Source organism: Triturus cristatus, chromosome 1_1 (assembly GCF_964204655.1).
Source record: "Triturus cristatus chromosome 1_1, aTriCri1.1, whole genome shotgun sequence".
Taxonomy (NCBI): domain Eukaryota; kingdom Metazoa; phylum Chordata; class Amphibia; order Caudata; family Salamandridae; genus Triturus; species Triturus cristatus.
This window is the reverse complement of record NC_140579.1, coordinates 397,239,335-397,262,507: the sequence shown is the minus strand read 5'-3', so window position 1 is coordinate 397,262,507 and position 23,173 is coordinate 397,239,335. Positions and strand designations below refer to the sequence as shown.

Genomic DNA, 23,173 nt, shown 5'->3' with positions numbered 1-23,173 from the left:
CAGCCTGAATAGCCACAAAGTCCGTGTTTTGCAATTCTTGCACAATATGGCTTCTCATAATTTCGAGCATACACTCAAAAAGTCCATTTTGTATTGTTTTAGAGGTGCCCGTAAAGACTGTAGCACTTGCTAAATGTGCTTCCATATCCTTGTCTATGTTTGCTATTAAATCCACAAGGCCTCTAAATATCCCAGGTTTTGAGGAACTTGGTGATTCATCATGGCCTCGCAATGCCAGTTCGAAAGCACCACAGAAACGAATGCAATCAATTATTTTAGATAGAATCTGTCTGTTCCTATCAACTGCTTCATTGTGTTTCTTTAGTGTTTTGCGGTATGCATCGTTTATATGCTGCTCAATCGGTGAGTCTTCCCCCAACATTCCCAGTCTCGTCAGGTTTTCCATATGCTTTCTTGTGCGTGCATGCTTCTTTATTTTTTCAGACAAATGCTTCAAGTCTGTTGCTCCTTGATTTGTCCAAGAAAACTCACCACCAAACAGCAATCAGGGGAAGCAGAACAGAGAATTTCTTAAAGGGCATCCTGTAAGCCAATCAGCTTTTGTGTACCAGGCATTTGAGAATGTACGTGTGGACATTTTTCATCTGTCCTGGGAAGTTTGCTGTAGTTTTAGGTCAGGCCGATGAGGTCCTAATTGCTTTAAATGTAGTTTCTCTTCAAGTGGCCGTGCCTGGAATGACCTGTAATCAGCTCTTGCACTGTATTCATGATGCCGATGCTGGCCTTACCAATATATATTAAAGAAACCTGTCAATAATCAAAGTACAACATATAAGGTGCGGTGCAATAATATCAAATTTCAGTATAAATACATATATCTTGTGCAGTATCGCAATAAATCTCCAACAGCTCCCCTTTGCACAACATGACTGCTAAAAATACATCCTTGCTGCCTCTGTGTGCCATAGTGGTTGCTGAAGGCACTGAAACAGACACTGCTTGAGGGCCTTGAACAAGGCAAGGGATAGATAGTGCTGTTAACAACCGTTATTGCCCAAATCACAGGGCTAAGGCTATTAGTAAATTCCATCCACTGAGGGTACAATGTTCAGAATGTGCGCCTACCTCAACCACCATGTACTGTGACCACACACATAGCCCTAACTCCAATCTAAAAAGAAAATTGCATCAGTTTCCTTACCTTTAACTCTGGTGTTTGCTGGGTCGTAGCCGGGGTGAAAGAGCAGCAAAGGAGGTCTTGTTCTTCGCCGGAAAATTGACCAAAAATTTGGTAATGGTTGTCAAGTTTTAGAAGGTGCTGAAAATAAAAATAAAACTATTTATTTTTGAAACATCACTGTACTCTCAGCTAGCTCTAACGCTGTAAGGAGGCTCTGGGAAGTAGGCTAGTGTCAATCTCTCATAATTGTTTTTAGAATCTAGTACAATCTGTGGGTTAAAGTCTTCATTCACTTACGTTGAATTTATTCAGGTAAGGTTTATGAAAGGAAAGCCAAAGAGCAGGATATGATGTACCATCTGAGATGGACTAACCCAGTGAACCGGACTAAAATGATAGGGTTGCTTGCTGTAATCATGAATGCCTGGGTAGAGCTTCCCCTTCAACACATGACACAATTTTAGAGGATTAAAGCTATGGATATCACAGTGTCAATTTAGATCAGGTGTAGTTTTTTTTGCCGCCATTACCTGGCAATCGGGCACTTTTGCTGCATCCAAGATCAATGTGATGAAAGGCGGAGTGGACTGCGCATGATTTGAGTCAAATTCAGGTCCAGCCACCCATGCAATTAGGTCATCATTCATCCACTGCACTGAATGGATAATAAAACGCAATGGATCACACAGAAAATCAAGCTTTATTCATTCCATCCTGTTAACAATACAGTTATCATTAATTAATTGCGCTCCATGAGTGTTCTCCCACCTCGCCACCATATCAACAAAAGATTTTCCCTTGCAGATTTGCATACAAGATTTACCCTGCCTGTTGCACACAACATGTATCTTTGCTGAGCTGCATGTGACACAAGCCTTGGGCAGTGCTTACATTGTAAAAATGTAAGTGCCATGGCCCTTCTCAGGGGCCACTGCATCTTTCGCCATCTATTTCCCCTGCAAGCCAATACCAACACATCTACTAGCAATCACACTCCTACAAATGCCAAAATTCCTTAATTTGTAAGAGAAAAAAAAGATAAGTGTGAGGGTCCCTCGTCAGGAGGCCCCTGCAGCTTGCACCACCCATTTCCCTGTCAGCGAGCCACCAACACTACCTACACAACTGCTAACCATCACACTCCTACAAGTTTGATAATTCCGAATATTCCGGGCCCTAAAGCTATAAAAATGGCTCAGGTATTCGGTGTTTGTTTTTAATGTGCATTGTATTAATAAATAACTATTGTTCTACCGTCTGAGAGACTGTCGTAAATGTCGGAAATCACCGGCTTATATTAATCACTGAATCCAAGCCACCCAAAACCATAAGAATGGCTTGGGGAGCAGGTATTATTCATTTTTAATTGTATATTAAAATATTAAAGACTCTGTTGCTGTGCTCATCCTAAAATTAGACAAAAAGCGTCAGTATGTGGTGCACTGACATAAATGCCGTCATTGAGAATTAAATGCCGGTGCTGCGCAGAGGCAACCACCGGCTCAAATTAAGCATGAGAATGGTTAAGTTTGCAGTGCGCGTGATATAGGAATGTAATATTTCCGTACACCACCAACACTCATAATGTCTGCATGCACAAAAAGTAGCAAAGAACATGTGTCACATGGAAAGTATGCTTCAAACTGACTTTCGCATTCCCAAGACTCATAAAAGTGAGAAATGATTTCAAAATTATGTGAAGCGCAGCTTGTTGTACTCACTATGGTGAGAAAGGACAGACAGGCAGGGCCTATACTCACCATGGACGGGTAGAAGCATCGAACGTTGTGCCTCATACGTCTACCGGGTAGGCACAACGTTCGATGCGGACAGTATGTATGTAGTAACTGTAAGGACACTAGGACAGCAAAGGTGGACAGATAAACAGACCCCGCTACGAAGAGCAAAGGCGGACAGAAGGCGCCTGTGCTCACCATGAGGCGTACTGCTCCGTGTTGCAGTACAGTTAGGACGGACACACACGAAGTGTAAGACGGACAGATAGCGCCTGTACTCAAAGAATAGGCAGACGTAGGAAGCACACAGCTCAGAGTTAACCGTGCAGTAAAGACAGACAGAATGTGGGCTCACCAAGCAGGAAGAAGGACAGACAAAGCTCTGTATGGCGAGTAAAGACGGATAGATAGGGTCTGACTCTGTACTCACTAAGAGGAAGGACAGACAGACACTGCACTGCGTCTGTACTCACATTTGATACAGATTTCAAAGCAAGGAACTCCCAAAACTTTCTTACCTTTGTGATTCGCGAAGACTCCCAAAGTGGAAACTGCCATTGCCTATGGCAGTTGCCATCAGGGGCGTAGCTGTGCGGGGTTGGGGTGTTGCACCACTCTAAAAAAATGCATTCTGCGATAAATAGTTGGGTACAAGTGCTTTCAATCGAGTAATGTGAACTGTAGTGTCTGTCGTATTTCACATGGGATTTTTATTAACCCACAGTGACAAACACACACACACACACACACACACACACACACACACACACTTTCTCTCATGTATGTTTTGAAGGCCTTAAAAAATGTTGCTTAGTTTGAAAACGATTGCGTTTTAAGTGCCCCTAGCAATCCGCACACTGCCACTTAGGCTCCCTTCATACCCTGCTTCTCACATAATGTTTTTTAACAAGTTGTCCCAGTGTGATTTTTGGGAAATCTGAGGTTCACACCCCCCCAATCATACTGACCAAGCTACACCCCTGGTTGATACCTGCAAAGTCCAGAAATATTTCGGCAACGGGCACTTTTCATTTATTCCGTAATGCTTTAGGCATGCTAAGACTTTTCTACATCTTTCCCCTTATTGTCAGGTAGCGCAGCTGTTCAGTCCTGGCCAATAGAGACGCGCGCCTGTTCACGCGGTCTGAAACTTGCAGATGGAAAAGGCATTATTCGGCCGAGGACAGTGCCCATGGGCCTTTCCCATGTTAAGAGCAGGCCTGCCGTATGGCTGCCACTTAAGCTATCTTTTTACCACACAGGCTCTTGGAAAGAGAACAGGCCTGAAACTGGAGTAGCGCCGCCCACCGCCATGAGCACAATGCACACCTTGACGTAGAGCGAGCTGCACTGCAGTGCACAACAAAGGTGCCTGACTGCTCCCGTCTCAATGCGCCATTGTGTGCAGCAGGTTTCCGCAGTCATCTGTCACCGGAACACAACACACCACGTGCACAAAAGCAGTAAACAGGATAGAACATTGCTTTTTTCATTAGATGTTATCCGAACTTAAGGAGAGCGAGAGTGGAGTACCCTATTGTCCAAGCGGACAATTCAATTCCTCCCGCGCTGGTAATGTCATTACAGCCCGAAAGGATTTTTGTGAGTCAGCCGCCCAGTGTGTTCTGTTGTATCAGTGCATTAATCACTCCTGGCTTAGTACCAGCTGGCTTTTACATGTTTTATGAAAATCAAACACTAATATATTATTCTGTTCAATCGAGATCAGACTCAAAACTGTTTTCCTTTAGACAAAGGCTTTCCCTGCCCTCCCCCACACCCCGCCCCTTGGCCCCGTGTCTAGTATCAAGGCCTCTATTTGTCATGGGTTTCAGCCTGCTAAGCAGACAGATAGAGATAGTGCTTACACATTCCGATTTAGACAGGTAGTGTAGACGGACAATTCGGTGATGACAGTACAATAAGGACAGATAGGCAGACCCAACTACGGGGAGTAGAGACGGACTGTCAGGGCCTGTACTCACCAATGGACAGGTAGACGTAGTCACGGGAGTCAGGGACAACAACAATTGCTGTGGACAACGAACGACACAGAAGTCACTCAGTCTGAAAGTCAGATGAGTCACGTCAGTCACCACACGACACGACGGGTCCGGGAGAGTTAGTGACACACTGTATGTACAGTACACAGTCCCCGCCACGAGGTGTGTGTGGCAGTGGCACCGTGCGCGATGACGCAATAGACTGCAGAGTGCGCTGCGCACCTCATGGCCAATCACTGTTCAGACATAAGCCACAGTGATTGGCCATAGTTGCGCAGCACCCAATGCTTCTTTCTTTGTAGGCTGCCGCGCGGTGTCTGAGACTGTCTCAGCCAATCCAGAGACGCTGCATTAGCAGCGCCTGCCCTGGATTGGCTAAAGAGCACGGATAGGGCTCGCCCATACCGAGAGATGGGGGCTGCTGCATGAGGCAACCCTCGGCCTCTCGGCCCCCTCCCTCTCAGTACAACTAGTGGCTGGCTGGCTGACAGACAGTGCGGCGAATGCGCATGCTCGTGCTGGTCATGAGCAAAACTCGAGCATGCGCAAATGACGAGCCGCTGTCAGTCAGTCAGTGGGTGAAACTGTCACTCAACCTTAGTGCTCGCCCCCGGCCCCACCCCCTTCATGTCCCTACTCCCGGCCGCTACGCTACCAGTACTGATTTGAAGCTACCAATTCGAATTCATTGCTGCTTGTGCACACAGCAGCACGCACCGCGTGCGTCCAATAGTAGTGGGGCAACGCCCCTGCGCCCCAATGGACGCACCGCTACTGCCTGTAGATAGTATAAGTTCTTCCACTTGCCACTGCGATGATCATTTTGCAACTACTTGGTGAAAATATGTTTTCAAAATTCAACTCTGTGCAACGCAACCATGAATTCATCAAAGTAAATGCAAAGATTGATAGCAATTGACTTCTCTATAAGAGTATGCCAATGCACTATCTCTGGAGAGGTTTTTGTGTTTTAGTTGTCAAACCCAAAACAACACTTTATTGTTCTCCAATTTTGATGTATGGCTAAAGCTCTAATTAGAAATGTACCTCATATTGGCATAGCTTCTTTGTAGATTGTCCACCTTGCCACCCTGCTAATACACTTAACTTTAGATAAACATTTCGAGGTTTGCAATTTAATTGCTAACTTCGGACACAAAAGGAAAGCATTAAATCAGCACAACTATGGGCCTCATTATGATGGCAGTCGGAAGTTTGTCTGACCGCCATCATATCGGTGATAGGACCGCCCGATTAGCTGTTGGCGGTCCCACCATGCTAATTACAATGCGACCGCCTTCAAGGCTGTTCCAAAGTGTATATTTTGTATAGCAGCGTGTGCTGGGGGCTGCAGCACATGCCGCAGTACAAGAAATACACTTTTTGCATATCCCTGCACTCTGTGGCAGGCACCATTCGGTGCCTGCCACATGGTGCAAGGATGTGTATGGAGGTACCATAGGTACCCCCCAGGGCCCTTGTCTGAGGGCCAGGGGGGAGGCGGGTACGCTACGGGCCCCCAATGTTCCTTTACACCTGCCTTCTCATGGCGGGTTAACTGCCATGAAACAGAGGGCGAAAGGGACATTGTAATCAGTACGGCGGTGCCTGGGAGGCACCGCCACTGTTGTAGGGAATACAAGTTTCTTCAATGGACCGACAGGCTCCTTGAGCCCATCGGATCTGTGGAGGTCTGTCTCTCTGACCACCAGCCATCCGCCCGCCATCCTAATGTGTGGTTTGGATTCAGCATTGCAATGGCGGTGGGACCGCAACTGACGGACTGTCAGTGGCGGTCCCACCATCATCGGAATCAGTCCCTAAGTCACTTCATTGGATGAGAGTGGGTGATCTGTGGTTTAAGCATAGTGTTCGCAGCAGGTTTGTAGCTCTCAGATTTATCTGATAGACTTGAGGCCTTGGCATGTATTTATAACAGACACAAATCTGTGATTGAGAGAAACTGAAGAAAGTAAATTCTATCATTCAATCGTTAAAAAAGGAAAATAATAGGATTTGAAAATAGGGGATTCAAAAGTTAAAGTAATCAAGCAGCGAAAGTACCTGACCTATTAGAAATGATTGTTTGTTTACACTGTTAATACTTAATTAGAACATTGGAATGTTGAGAGCTCCACTGAAGACAACGGAGCAGCAGCGGCCTCTATGAACTGGTATAGGCCCACTGCTCTCAACATTTCAGTGTCCTAATACACAGCATCTGCCTTTCTCTATCTCCTGCCTCTTGAAAATATATTATTTAGGCAGAGGAAAGTGAAAGGCAAAGGTCATGCAGGAGGACACACACAGTCTTAAACATTCCCTCCTACGGTATCTCAATGCCACTCGGGCTTCAGAAGGAGGGAGGGGTCAATGCTGCTCAGCTTCTGGGTTTCCCTGGCTTGGCTGAAGTACAAAAAGCAGTTCAGCCAAGCTGGGGAGAACAAGGGGCTGACTTCAGTCCTCTTTCACAGCTCTTCCTGTGAACGTTCAACAGTTAACACTTGTGGCCCTGCACAATGTGTTAGCTGTAGAAGATTCACGACAAACGCTGTGGAACAAAAGCTTCGAAGACCAAGGAGAATTTCAAATCCAACGGGTTCCGAGAAGCCCTTTGTTGTAATCTCTCTCCTTTTGTCCCCTGTTACCTTCCCTGAGGTGTTTTCCCTTTTCTTTTCCTAGTGGTAGCTTCCTTTCCTCCCCTGCCTTTCCTCCATCTTGGAACGGTCCTTGAGAGTTCACCTTGGAATGTTCAACAGGCTGTCAGTTGCGGAGAGTGGATGACAGAATAAAGACGCTTGAACTTCACCTGCTTCAGAGTGTCTCCATTACAACACTGGCGACGAGTTGGCGAAGGGGGCCATTCCTGTCATCTCCCCTTTCAGTGCTCTCTCCTTTCTGCATTTCGGATTTATTATTCCTCGATTCAGTGCCTGTGAGGACGCAGAGTTGGGGCTTTCCAAAGTTCCTTGACTGCTGGCGAAGGGGGCCATTCATGTATTCCTCGGTTCAGTGCCTGTGAGGACGCAGAGTTGGGGCTTTCCCAAGGTCCTTGACTGCTGGCGAAGGGGGCAATTCATGTCATTTCCCCTTTCAGTGCTCTCTCCTTTCTGCATTTCGGATTTAATATTCATCGATTCAGTGCCTGTGAGGACGCAGAGTTGGGGCTTTCCAAAGTTCCTTGACTGCTGGCGAAGGGGGCCATTCATGTCATTTCCCCTTTCAGTGCTTTGTTACTTTCTGCATTTCGGATTTATTATTCCTCGATTCAGTGCCTGTGAGGAAGCAGGTTTGGGGCTTTCCAAAGTTCCTTGACTGCTGGCGAAGGGGGCCATTCATGTATTCCTCGGTTCAGTGCCTGTGAGGATGCAGTGTTGGGGCTTTCAAAAGTTCCTTGACTGCTGGCGAAGGGGGCCATTCATGTCATTTCCCCTTTCAGTGCTTTTTTCCTTTCTGCATTTCGGATTTAATATTCATCGAGTCAGTGCACGGAGGACGCAGAGTGGGGGCTTTCAGGAGTCTTTGACTAAGGCAACAGTCTCCTGAGTTTATGCCTAGACCACCGTGGATTCTACTCGCTCCGCTGTGAGGTGCTGCCTTAGTGCCGCTCTTCTCTGTTTTCTTCTTCATTATGAACTGTGCTGAGTGTTGCAGGTTGTATGTGGCTTTCACCAAGGGAAACTGCAGTGTGTTACCTGTTTATTCTTCATGGTGCAGTTCTGCTGGTTTTGGCTTCTGCGTGTCCCAGCGTCCGTTCATCAGTGAGCTTTAGCAGAAATGTGCCGCTTTCTCTCAGAAGTCGGCAGGAGGAAGTGGTGGTCCTGCGCACATGGGTGGACCTTCTCGGTGGGGTCTTTGGATGGTGTGCATTCCTTGAGCCTGCGCAAGTTGAGTTTTCCCATTGTGGATTTCTTCAGCAGAACATGTCTCTTTCAAGAAACTGAAGAAATAAACAAAGTGTCCCTATTAAAAGGTTTAACTAAAACAACTCAAAAGTATACACCAAGGACTGTTGTTATCCTCACTGTCTGGAGTTACTGAGAACACTGTAAGCTATCTGCACGTTTAAGGAGGCTCTTTGTGAAACGTATTGAATTAAAACATGATCATTTATTATAAATCATAAAAATTCATAGCACCACACATTAAAAACATATCTGTATACCTCCCTTAGTGGGTTACAATCTATAACCTGCTATATAAGGGAATGGTCCAGTTCATTCAAAACACAAGGTTAAAAGTCGACGCAGCGTTTTGGTGTTAATAGTAATATTTCCACCTTCTTCAGGACTACAAATTGTTTTTTCCAAATCTACAATAAAAAGGAAAATTGACGGTATGAACCTTAGTGTACAAAAAGTGCAAATAAACAGTGTTCTCATTTCTATAGACAGCCTTTGCTCAATTGCTTAACATAGGTGTTATAGGTCGACACCACCGTTGTGATTGATTAAGCATGGTATTATTCTAACTCGCATAATTTATATAACCATATTTCCAAATCCACAGATAAAATCGCTACACTTCAGGAAAAACATTAATCAAAAAATTAGAAAAACATTAACCTTAAGTAAAATACTACACTTAAGAAAAAACAAGAAATTGCATACCTCATCTTTTTTAATTGATAAAGTTTTGATAGGAGGATGACCTTGCCAAGTAGAAATATAGTTTTCGGCCCACAGGCTCTATTGCCTATGACATAAGCAAGAATCGATTTTGAATCAACAATTCAATTGCTCTCAGAATTAAAGTGTAGGGTGTATGTTAGATGAATCAACAGGCCTACCTTAATGACTATCAGGTTTTTTTTATCTATGTTCCGTGAAAGCCACCGTCTTTATTCTTTGTCCAGGAGAGTAAAATCCACTTTAAATCATTAGGAGTTTGACTCTCTATGAGGAACATATATAGAAAGGGACTCTGTTAGCTGAAAAGCCTCTCTGGAGTAATAGTTGTATATAAAATGATTCTACTATCGCTCACCGTAAAGTTTAGTAGATGGAGGTTCTTGTTGTTATTTTCGATTTTCAACTTTTTTATATGAAAAAACGCCGCAGTATTGTGGACGTTTTCTTTCTTCTAATGTTACTTAATGACCTGTATGGGAAACATAAGTTTCATATTCTATGTTGTCTCATATTTTCTTAATTTCCTCACATGTCCCAGATTACATGTCTATTCTCTATATATTTTTTTCTCTCAACGAGTCAGCACTCTCATGAAAACACTGGGTACTATTGTTAAGCATCGAGCAGATCGGAACGGGGAAAACCTGTCCGATTTTAAGAACATTGTATGCTCGAATACAAGAAAATGTATTTAGTATAGGCATTGCGTTATTGGTAAACCCACAGTAATGCATTAACCGATCTCAGAGTAGTGCATCTGTTAATAACAGGTAACGGAGCTACATGATGCCGAGGGGTCAGTAAATGATTCCGTCTACGAGCTAAGTAAGGCTAGTTTAAACACGGCTCAAAAGAACCCTCTCCTTGCTTACCGTATCAGCTAAAATCGGCCTCCCTGCTTTCACGGAACGTCTTGGGCTGGTTCTGAAGGGTACTGATCAATACTTCCCTTTTTGAACCCGTAATCCCGGAAACTTTATTAACGTCATATCCTGTTTGTAAAGCCGCGTTCACCTAGTTAATGTAACATAAGGTGACAATGGCGGCCATCTTGGAGTGTGCAAAACTTTGAGGAACAGTGGTTTAAATTGCATAACGTCAGCCACTAAAGTGTTCTAATTTTTTATATATATCTCATATCTTATCTTATATATCTTACATCTTATCTTATATATCTTATATCTTATATATTTTATATCGTTGGCGGCCATCTTGGAGTGTGCAAAACTTTGAGGAACAGTGGTTTAAATTGCATAAAGTCAGCCACTAAAGTTTTCTAATTTTTTATATATATCTTATATCGTCGACGGCCCTACCTACCGGTTTAAAGTAATGCTTTTTCTACTATTTATTGATTCAATAAAAGTTAATCGAAAAAAACTAATCGAAAAAAACTTAAACATAAACACTTTGGACAAAAACTTAAGGCTGTACTCCTCTATACATGCGAAACATAGGACACACACTTTTATTTAGTTTTCATATTATTCTTCTTCAAAATCACTAGTTTTTTTTCCGATTACAATTGTAACGTAACTTATGTTGTGATACTATGAAGACTGGGCCTATGTTCAGCCATATTGAAGGAACTAATATGTCCAAAAGGCGGGTTAAATTGATATCTTCCCAGAATAATTTTAATATATAAAATATAAGAAAGGAAATTTTTGTTTTAATACCAAATTGTTTCTCTTCTATTATCTCAAAATTTGTGCCATGGTCATGCCTCTTATTTTCACACCTGGGTAAAAAATAAAAGTGGATGAGCAATCCCATTATTATATGTATACGCTAAGTTCCCCTGATCACCATGCTTTTATTCCTTCTCTTACTCAAGTTTATATATCCAACCTTTAGGGGATTGTCTTTCATATACGTTTCAGGGTCGAAGGTCAATAGCTGAGGGGGTATAGGGGGAAACACTATAGTGATGAATTACAGAAGTCTCTCCCAGTCCTCCCTATTGTTCAATCCATTTTTATAAGTATTGAAGCGTGACATGAAGAATTGTTCTCGTTTCTTTCTTTTTAAGCCGATGTCGCCGCCGCGAGTGTCGCAAATTATGATTTCAATGCCACACCATTTAAGGTCATCGACTGAATGATTCGCCTCTAGCCAATGGTCCACAAGTGGAGCTGTTTTTTTCTTGGTTCTAATGGAGGATTTGTGTTCGGTAATCCTAGTGCGTATCTCACGAGACGTTTCACCTATGTACGCTTTATTGCATGGGCAGACTATCATATATATTATGTTTCGAGTTCTGCAATTGATCAACCCTCTTACAAGGTGTTTATATCCATTGTGGGTTATCAAACTGCCACTTTTGATGTTATTGTAGCTTTTGCATGAGTTACATGGAAAAGTGCCAACAGGAAAGGGTACATTATCAATCGTACTCTGTTTGGGGACTCTGTTCTCTCTATATGTGTGTACTAGTTTATTTCGAATAGTGCAATTCCTTCGAAAAGAAAACATAGGTTTTGTTAGATTGATATCGCTCTTGTCTTTGAGAAGCGACCAGTTTCTATTGATGATATTTTGTACTTTATTACTAATGTTACTGAAGTTAGTCACAAAGATTAATGGTAAATTTTGTGGTTCTATATCTCTGTTTTCCTTATCTTTAAAGAGCTAATCTCGGTTGAAATACTTGGCTCTTTTATAAGCTCTTCGTATAAGGTTCTTTGGGTAACCTCTTTCTGTCAATTTTATTTTAAGAGCATCAGCATGTCTGTTAAAGTCCTTGATGTCAGTGCAGTTACGGCGTATTCTTAAGAATTGCCCGAAAGGGATATTGTCCCTTTGGCACATGGGGTGATTACTCTGGTAATGTAACATGGTGTTACGGTCTGTGGGTTTGGTGAACAACTCCACTTTGAGTTCACCCTCAACATGTTTTATTTTTATATCTAGAAAGTCACATTGTGATTTATCGATGTTGGACGTAAACCTAAGATTGACATCTCCTAGGTTTAACCATGTTATTAACTCATTTAGTAATTCAATGGTCCCACTCCAAATGAAAAAAACATCATCAATGTAGCGGGACCAACATGAGATATTTTCATAAAATGGTGCCACAGTATTGAAAATATGCTTCTCCTCAAAATTTGCCACATACAGGCAAGCCAGGCTCGGAGCACAGGTAGCCCCCATGCTGGTCCCTTTGACTTGTTTGTATAGCTCTGTTCCGAATAGGAAGATATTATTTTTCAGAATAACTTCCACGCATTCAATTATGAACGATGAGTGGATAGATAGATCACCATGTTCATCTACTAATAAACCTTTAAGCATTTCAACTGTGTCGTTCTGGGGTATATTAGTATAAAGAGCTTCTATGTCTAGTGTGACTAGCCATTCGTTTGCTACATGGTATGGAAGACCTTCAATTTTTTTAATGATAGAAGTTGTGTCTTTGATGTAAGCCTTTTGTTCCACTACTAATGGTTGTAAAAACTTATCGACATATTTGCTGAGGGGTTCTGTTAGAGAATCAATACTAGATACTATTGGTCTCATGGGAGGATTATTTAGATTTTTATGTACTTTGGGTAACCCATAAAGAGCTGGAAGTTTAGGGTTGAGATTTCTGAGGAAATTGAATTCCTCTGAGCATACAATATCATCTTCTTTGGCGAAATCTAACAGACTGCTGACTTTGTTACTTAGTGCATTCCATTCTGATTTATTTGATTTCACATAATGTAGAGGGTTATTTAGAAGGTTAAGCATCCTATTATTGTAGTCTGTGGTATCCATCACCACAATACTGCCACCTTTATCAGCAGGTTTAATAGTTAAATCCTGGCGACGTTCCAAATCGGCTAGGGCAGTGCGTTCAGCTTTACTAAGATTATTTTGCCACCGTAGGTTTTTGGTAAGTAAATCATCGATATTGCTTTCAACAGTTTTCTCAAAGAGTTCAACTCTTTTATTGACCTGATTTAAGGAAGGGGTCCAATGTGATTTAGGTTTGAGTCCAGATCTATTTTCAACTATAGGTCGATTATCTTCTTTGTTTTTAAAGAAATCATTAAGTCTAACCTTCCCAAAGAAATTTTGTAGATCTCTTTCTAAATTGAATTTATCTACAGGAGTACAGATCACATAGCCTAACCCTTTTTCTAATACGGAAATCTCATGATTACTAAGGGTTTTGCTAGATAGATTAATGATTGGAGCTTTTCTGTGATTCACTATTCCCAATGTGCCTGACTCATGGTTCTCATGTAGGGTCGTCTCTGTTGGGGATTGTGGTATGGATTCCCTCGTCCCCGCCCTCGGCCTCTGGTCGGACCGGGGTTGTGTTGGCGCTGATCTAAAAAAGACAGAGAGTCTCTACTGGTACCGGGGGCAGTGTCATTTCCTCTCTTGGGATTATCTTGTTGTTCTCCTTCTGATTCAGAACTGGTATAAGATGTATCAAAAAAGGTTACTCTTTTCTTTGGAAAATTTCTTTTAGGTTGTTGCCAGTTGGGTCTGTTGTAAAATTCTTCTCTTGGTCGGTCATAGTAATCTTTTTGTAGATAGGGATATACATACTCTAAGTTGTATTTTAATACATCTTTCCTTAATTTATTTGCCTTTTTATTTAGTAGATATTTCCTATAACTTGCTACATCAGTTTGAATTTCCTCTAGCTTCTTTTTAGCTTCTTCTAATGCATTATCTCTCAATCTGTTTTCCATTTCTTCAATTTCACCTTTTTCAATAATAAGTATTTCATGTGCTATCTCTATAATTAGCAACATCCAATCTCTACTACATCGATTGGCGATGAATGTCCAATTTTCTATGAATTTTGAATGTTTAATGAAGATTCCAGGTTAATTTTTTACTTGTAGACCTCTTGGTATAATACCTTTTTTGCAATACTCGATGAGAAAGTCTGCGTGTAATTCTGTTCTGATGGTCTTTTTGTTATTGTTCCAAAGGTCCCTCCATCTATCTTCATTGCCATTATTTGCATTTATTGTCGAAAAATTCTTAGAGGTGCCATTGATGATCTTATTAAATTGCTCTTCTGAGAAACCATAAGTTTTTAAAGCATCCATAATTAATTCGGAATGCTAACTGTTTGTCGCATATAAATGGTGTAAGACAAAACTCCCCAGCTAACTAGCTGTACAGTGATAAGTTCAAAAAACGAAGGGAGTTACCCCAAAGTGCACCACACAAAGGGACGGGGGTATATGCAGAAGAAATAAACAAAGTGTCCCTATTAAAAGGTTTAACTAAAACAACTCAAAAGTATACACCAAGGACTGTTGTTATCCTCACTGTCTGGAGTTACTGAGAACACTGTAAGCTATCTGCAAGTTTAAGGAGGCTCTTTGTGAAACGTATTGAATTAAAACATGATCATTTATTATAAATCATAAAAATTCATAGCACCACACATTAAAAACATATCTGTATACCTCCCTTAGTGGGTTACAATCTATAACCTGCTATATAAGGGAATGGTCCAGTTCATTCAAAACACAAGGTTAAAAGTCGACGCAGCGTTTCGGTGTTAATAGTAATATTTCCACCTTCTTCAGGACTAAAAATCATTTTTTCCAAATCTACAATAAAAAGGAAAATTGACGGTATGAACCTTAGTGTACAAAAAGTGCAAATAAACAGTGTTCTCATTTCTATAGACAGCCTTTGCTCAATTGCTTAACATAGATGTTATAGGTCGACACAACCGTTGTGATTGATTAAGCATGTTATTATTCTAACTCGCATAATTTATATAACCATATTTCCAAATCCACAAATAAAATCGCTACACTTCAGGAAAAACATTAATCAAAACATTAGAAAAACATTAACCTTAAGTAAAATACTACACTTAAGAAAAAACAAGAAATTGCATACCTCATCTTTTTTAATTGATAAAGTTTTGATAGGAGGATGACCTTGCCAAGTAGAAATATAGTTTTCGGCCCACAGGCTCTATTGCCTATGACATAAGCAAGAATCGATTTTGAATCAACAATTCAATTGCTCTCAGAATTAAAGTGTAGGGCGTATGTTAGATGAATCAACAGGCCTACCTTAATGATTATCAGGTTTTTTTTATCTATGTTCCGTGAAAGCCACCGTCTTTATTCTTTGTCCAGGAGAGTAAAATCCACTTTAAATCATTAGGAATTTGACTCTCTATGAGGAACATATATAGAAAGGGACTCTGTTAGCTGAAAAGCCTCTCTGGAGTAATAGTTGTATATAAAATGATCCTACTATCGCTCACCGTAAAGTTTAGTAGATGGAGGTTCTTGTTGTTATTTTCGATTTTCAACTTTTTTATATAAAAAAACGCCGCAGTATTGTGGACGTTTTCTTTCTTCTAATGTTACTTAACGACCTGTATGGGAAACATAAGTTTCATATTCTATGTTGTCTCATATTTTCTTAATTTCCTCACATGTCCCAGATTACATGTCTATTCTCTATATATTTTTTTCTCTCAACGAGTCAGCACTCTCATGAAAACACTGGGTACTATTGTTAAGCATCGAGCAGATCGGAACGGGCAAAACCTGTCCGATTTTAAGAACATTGTATGCTCGAATACAAGAAAATTTATTTAGTATAGGCATTGCGTTATTGTTAAACCCACAGTAATGCATTAACCGATCTCAGAGTAGTGCATCTGTTAATAACAGGTAACGGAGCTACATGATGCCGAGGGGTCAGTAAATGATTCCGTCTACGAGCTAAGTAAGGCTAGTTTAAACACGGCTCAAAAGAACCCTCTCCTTGCTTACCGTATCGGCTAAAATCGGCCTCCCTGCTTTCACGGAATGTCTTGGGCTGGTTCTGAAGGGTACTGATCAATACTTCCCTTTTTGAACCCGTAATCCCGGAAACGTTTTTAACGTCATATCCTGTGTGTAAAGCCGCGTTCACCTAGTTAATGTAACATAAGGTGACAATGGCGGCCATCTTGGAGTGTGCAAAAGTTTGAGGAACAGTGGTTTAAATTGCATAACGTCAGCCACTAAAGTGTTCTAATTTTTTATATATATCTTATATCTTATCTTATATATCTTATATCTTATCTTATATATCTTATATCTTATATATCTTATATCGTTGGCGGCCATCTTGGAGTGTGCAAAACTTTGAGGAACAGTGGTTTAAATTGCATAAAGTCAGCCACTAAAGTGTTCTAATTTTTTATATATATCTTATATCGTCGACGGCCCTACCTACCGGTTTAAAGTAATGCTTTTTCTACTATTTATCGATTCAATAAAAGTTAATCGAAAAAAACTAATCAAAAAAAACTTAAACATAAACACTTTAGACAAAAACTTAAGGCTGTACTCCTCTATACATGCGAAACATAGGACACACACTTTTATTTAGTTTTCATATTATTCTTCTTCAAAATCCCTAGTTTTTTTTCCGATTACAATTGTAACGTAACTTATGTTGTGATACTATGAAGACTGGGCCTATGTTCAGCCATATTGAAGGAACGAATATGTCCAAAAGGCGGGTTAAATTGATATCTTCCCAGAATAATTTTAACATATATAAAATATAAGAAAGGACATTTTTGTTTTAATACCAAATTGTTTCTCTTCTATTATCTCAAAATTTGTGCCATGGTCATGCCTCTTATTTTCACACCTGGGTAAAAAATAAAAGTGGATGAGCAATCCCATTATTATATGTATACGCTAAGTTCCCCTGATCACCATGCTTTTATTCCTTCTCTTCCTCAAGTTTATATATCCAACCTTTAGGGGATTGTCTTTCATATACGTTTCAGGGTCGAAGGTCAATAGCTGAGGGGGTATAGGGGGAAACACTATAGTGATGAATTACAGAAGTCTCTCCCTACGGTGGCAAAATAATCTTAGTAAAGCTGAACGCACTGCCCTAGCCGATTTGGAACGTCGCCAGGATTTAACTATTAAACCTGCTGATAAAGGTGGCAGTATTGTGGTGATGGAAACCACAGACTACAATAATAGGATGCTTAACCTTCTAAATAACCCTCTACATTATGTGAAATCAAATAAATCAGAATGAAATGCACTAAGTAACAAAGTCAGCAGTCTGTTAGATTGCGCCAAAGAAGATGATATTGTATGCTCAGAGGAATTCAATTTCCTCAGAAATCTCAACCCTAAACTTCCAGATCTTTATGGGTTACCCAAAGTACATAAAAATTTAAATAATCCTCCCATGAGACCAATAGTATCTAGTATTGATTCTCTAACAGAACCCCTCAGCAAATATGTCGATAAGTTTTTACAACCATTAGTAGTGGAACAAAAGGCCTACATCAAAGACACAACTTCTATCATTAAAAAAATTGAAGGTCTTCCATACCATGTAGCAAACGAATGGCTAGTCACACTAGACATAGAAGCTCTTTATACTAATATACCCCAGAACGACACAGTTGAAATGCTTAAAGGTTTATTAGTAGATGAACATGGTGATCTATCTATCCACTCATCGTTCATAATTGAATGCGTGGAAGTTATTCGGAAAAATAATATCTTCCTATTCGGAACAGAGCTATACAAACAAGTCAAAGGGACCAGCATGGGGGCTACCTGTGCTCCGAGCCTGGCTTGCCTGTATGTGGCAAATTTTGAGGAGAAGCATATTTTCAATACTGTGGCACCATTTTATGAAAATATCTCATGTTGGTCCCGCTACATTGATGATGTTTTTTTCATTTGGAGTGGGACCATTGAATTACTAAATGAGTTCATAACATGGTTAAACCTAGGAGATGTCAATCTTAGGTTTACGTCCAACATCGATAAATCACAATGTGACTTTCTAGATATAAAAATAAAACATGTTGAGGGTGAACTCAATGTGGAGTTGTTCACCAAACCCACAGACCGTAACACCATGTTACATTACCAGAGTAATCACCGCATGTGCCAAAGGGACAATATCCCTTTCGGGCAATTCTTAAGAATACGCCGTAACTGCACTGACATCAAGGACTTTAACAGACATGCTGATGCTTTTAAAATAAAATTGACAGAAAGAGGTTACCCAAAGAACCTTATACGAAGAGCTTATAAAAGTGCCAAGTATTTCAACCGAGATTTGCTCTTTAAAGATAAGGAAAACAGAGATATAGAACCACAAAATTTACCATTAATCTTTGTGACTAACTTCAGTAACATTAGTAATAAAGTAAAAAATATCATTAATAGAAACTGGTCGCTTCTCAAAGACAAGAGCGATATCAATCTAACAAAACCTATGTTTTCTTTTCGAAGGAATTGCACTATTCGAAATAAACTAGTACACACATATAGAGAGAACAGAGTCCCCAAACAGAGTACGATTGATAATGTACCCTTTCCTGTTGGCACTTTTCCATGTAACTCATGCAAAAGCTGCAATAACATCAAAAGTGGCAGTTTGATAACCCACAATGGATATAAACACCTTGTAAGAGGGTTGATCAATTGCAGAACTCGAAACATAATATATATGATAGTCTGCCCATGCAATAAAGCGTACATAGGTGAAACGTCTCGTGAGATACGCACTAGGATTACCGAACACAAATCCTCCATTAGAACCAAGAAAAAAACAGCTCCACTTGTGGACCATTGGCTAGAGGCGAATCATTCAGTCGATGACCTTAAATGGTGTGGCATTGAAATCATAATTTGCGACACTCGCGGCGGCGACATCGGCTTAAAAAGAAAGAAACGAGAACAAATCTTCATGTCACGCTTCAATACTTATAAAAATGGATTGAACAATAGGGAGGACTGGGAGAGACTTCTGTAATTCATCACTATAGTGTTTCCCCCTATACCCCCTCAGCTATTGACCTTCGACCCTGAAACGTATATGAAAGACAATCCCCTAAAGGTTGGATATATAAACTTGAGTAAGAGAAGGAATAAAAGCATGGTGATCAGGGGAACTTAGCGTATACATATAATAATGGGATTGCTCATCCACTTTTATTTTTTACCCAGGTGTGAAAATAAGAGGCATGACCATGGCACAAATTTTGAGATAATAGAAGAGAAACAATTTGGTATTAAAACAAAAATTTCCTTTCTTATATTTTATATATTAAAATTATTCTGGGAAGATATCAATTTAACCCGCCTTTTGGACATATTCGTTCCTTCAAAATGGCTGAACATAGGCCCAGTCTTCATAGTATCACAACATAAGTTACGTTACAATTGTAATCGGAAAAAAAACTAGGGATTTTGAAGAAGAATAATATGAAAACTAAATAAAAGTGTGTGTCCTATATTTCGCATGTATAGAGGAGTACAGCCTTAAGTTTTTGTCTAAAGTGTTTATGTTTAAGTTTTTTTCGATTAATTTTTTTCGATTAACTTTTATTGAATCAATAAATAGTAGAAAAAGCATTACTTTAAACCGGTAGGTAGGGCCGTCGACGATATAAGATATATATAAAAAATTAGAACACTTTAGTGGCTGACTTTATGCAATTTAAACCACTGTTCCTCAAAGTTTTGCACACTCCAAGATGGCCGCCAACGATATAAGATATATAAGATATAAGATATATAAGATAAGATATAAGATATATAAGATAAGATATAAGATATATATAAAAAATTAGAACACTTTAGTGGCTGACGTTATGCAATTTAAACCACTGTTCCTCAAAGTTTTGCACACTCCAAGATGGCCGTCATTTTCACCTTATGTTACATTAACTAGGTGAACGCGGCTTTACACACAGGATATGACGTTAATAACGTTTCCGGGATTACGGGTTCAAAAAGGGAAGTATTGATCAGTACCCTTCAGAACCAGCCCAAGACGTTCCGTGAAAGCAGGGAGGCCGATTTTAGCCGATACGGTAAGCAAGGAGAGGGTTCTTTTGAGCCGTGTTTAAACTAGCCTTACTTAGCTCGTAGACGGAATCATTTACTGACCCCTCGGCATCATGTAGCTCCGTTACCTGTTATTAACAGATGCACTACTCTGAGATCGGTTAATGCATTACTGTGGGTTTAACAATGACGCAATGCCTATACTAAATAAATTTTCTTGTATTCGAGCATACAATGTTCTTAAAATCGGACAGGTTTTCCCCGTTCCGATCTGCTCGATGCTTAAATGTAAATGTAAATGTGCAGGAATTTATATAGCGCAAATCACCAAGCGGTCTCTAAGCGCTTGCTTAGGGAACCTGTCCTGGTATTCCCCTGTGAGATAACCCGGCAGGGCATCCGCAAGGTGAAAGCCAGGCATCCCGCCGCGAGGGGCCCATGTGGAGATTAAGCAAGCTATTGCCCAGAGTCACAGAGTGTGAACCCATGAATCGAGTAGGCACTGGAGCGAGAATTATCGAGTCCATGGACATTTATGGACTCAAGACCCAGCCGAGCCGGGAATTGAACCCTGGTCCCGGGCTGACCTCTGCTTCCAGGTCTGCCTCCTCTAACCAGTGAGCCACACTTCTCCACAATAGTACCCAGTGTTTTCATGAGAGTGCTGACTCGTTGAGAGAAAAAAATATATAGAGAATAGACATGTAATCTGGGACATGTGAGGAAATTAAGAAAATATGAGACAACATAGAATATGAAACTTATGTTTCCCATACAGGTCGTTAAGTAACATTAGAAGAAAGAAAACGTCCACAATACTGCGGCGTTTTTTTATATAAAAAAGTTGAAAATCGAAAACAACAACAAGAACCTCCATCTACTAAACTTTACGGTGAGCGATAGTAGGATCATTTTATATACAACTATTACTCCAGAGAGGCTTTTCAGCTAACAGAGTCCCTTTCTATATATGTTCCTCATAGAGAGTCAAACTCCTAATGATTTAAAGTGGATTTTACTCTCCTGGACAAAGAATAAAGACGGTGGCTTTCACGGAACATAGATAAAAAAAAACCTGATTATCATTAAGGCAGGCCTGTTGATTCATCTAACATACACCCTACACTTTAATTCTGAGAGCAATTGAATTATTGATTCAAAATCGATTCTTGCTTATGTCATAGGCAATAGAGCCTGTGGGCCGAAAACTATATTTCTACTTGGCAAGGTCATCCTCCTATCAAAACTTTATCAATTAAAAAAGATGAGGTATGCAATTTCTTGTTTTTTCTTAAGTGTAGTATTTTACTTAAGGTTAATGTTTTTCTAATGTTTTGATTAATGTTTTTCCTGAAGTGTAGCGTTTTTATTTGTGGATTTGGAAATATGGTTATATAAATTATGCGAGTTAGAATAATAACATGCTTAATCAATCACAACTGTGGTGTCGACCTATAACACCTATGTTAAGCAATTGAGCAAAGGCTGTCTATAGAAATGAGAACACTGTTTATTTGCACTTTTTGTACACTAAGGTTCATACCGTCAATTTTCCTTTTTATTGTAGATTTGGAAAAAACAATTTTTAGTCCTGAAGAAGGTGGAAATATTACTATTAACACCGAAACGCTGCGTCGACTTTTAACCTTGTGTTTTGAATGAACTGGACCATTCCCTTATATAGCAGGTTATAGATTGTAACCCACTAAGGGAGGTATACAGATATGGTTTTAATGTGTGGTGCTATGAATTTTTATGATTTATAATAAATGATCATGTTTTAATTCAATACGTTTCACAAAGAGCCTCCTTAAACGTGCAGATAGCTTACAGTGTTCTCAGTAACTCCAGACAGTGAGGATAACAACAGTCCTTGGTGTATACTTTTGAGTTGTTTTAGTTAAACCTTTTAATAGGGACACTTTGTTTATTTCTTCTGCATATACCCCCGTCCCTTTGTGTGATGCACTTTGGGGTAACTCCCTTCGTTTTTTGAACTCTTTCAAGAAACTACCATCAAATGCGAGGAAAAGAAGTCTACACAGGTAGGATGAAGAATCATGCCTTACAACCCCACCCATGGCCTCCCATCGGCGAGCCCTAGCTCAGGCATGTGGTGCTCATTTGCTTTATACTTTTGGTCTAAGGTGAAACAACTACACTTTGTATTTCCATGAAAGAGGAAGTGGAAAAACACAATCACCGCTGTCAGGCTGATGCACTCGGAGGCACTCTCCGCCACCGTGATTCTACCTCTACGGGTGGCATGTACTGGAATCATTTTCCTGCCTACGCTGGATGACCTGGTGCAAATAAACGCTACCCATTTTGAACTTTGAATCTTACGATTGATTCCAGTTATTCACCTATTAGCTCCATGTTCTTCTGGTTATCATCTTCGTTGGAAATAGACTCTTCCTGTCGAGTTTCTGCACCACATGACCCGGCGCTAATATTTCCTGTCTACAACAATGTTTGCTGCTTACTTACTGCTTAGCATCTGTAGTTACCCACAGCGGCTGCTTCTTTCTGAGTTGGATGTTATCTACAATACTGTGGTAACTCGAGAGTGGGTGTTTCTACGCACAACTCCACCTTTGAGTTACATCCAATCTACTTATTGCCAGAAATATACATTCTACAAATGGGGTTGAGCATGTCAGTCTCTCTGGGCAAATATGTGACTGACGTTTAACTTGGCATTGGAAATTTACAGGCATCTTAAATCATGCTGGCGTTATGCTGAGGGAGCTGTGTTGGTGAGTTATGTGTCACGCTTACAGAAAGTGTTCCTGTCACCGGAGGGTTCTGTGACTGATCTTACGCTGATTTGACTGTGATGAAA

The 23,173-nt window shown here is 40.4% G+C and overlaps 1 protein-coding gene and 1 long non-coding RNA gene across 10 annotated transcripts in view; one reads left to right on the top strand and one right to left on the bottom strand.

Annotated features, from left to right (window-relative positions):
- LOC146870300 (stAR-related lipid transfer protein 3-like) overlaps positions 1–23,173 on the bottom strand; it is a 545,134-nt gene that overhangs the window by 332,079 nt on the left and 189,882 nt on the right. Inside the window, exons 1-3 of one of the 5 annotated variants that reach the window (XM_085636655.1) lie at positions 3,396–3,493; positions 1,672–1,796; positions 1,163–1,279 (exon numbers count right to left, since the gene is read on the bottom strand). The exons of 3 other annotated variants lie outside the window; for them this stretch is intronic. Coding sequence is in view for 1 of the 2 variants with exons in the window: in XM_085636658.1 (XP_085492784.1) it covers positions 1,163–1,279 (117 nt within the window). In the remaining variant the exon portion in view is untranslated. Of the gene's footprint in view, positions 1–1,162; positions 1,280–1,671; positions 1,797–3,395; positions 3,494–23,173 lie in introns of those variants that run through there. One more of the 5 variants, XM_085636658.1, reaches the window with a different exon arrangement.
- The window catches only part of LOC146870301 (uncharacterized), a 336,625-nt gene that overhangs the window by 208,787 nt on the left and 104,665 nt on the right, over positions 1–23,173 (top strand). The gene's annotated exons all lie outside the window — the stretch shown is intronic.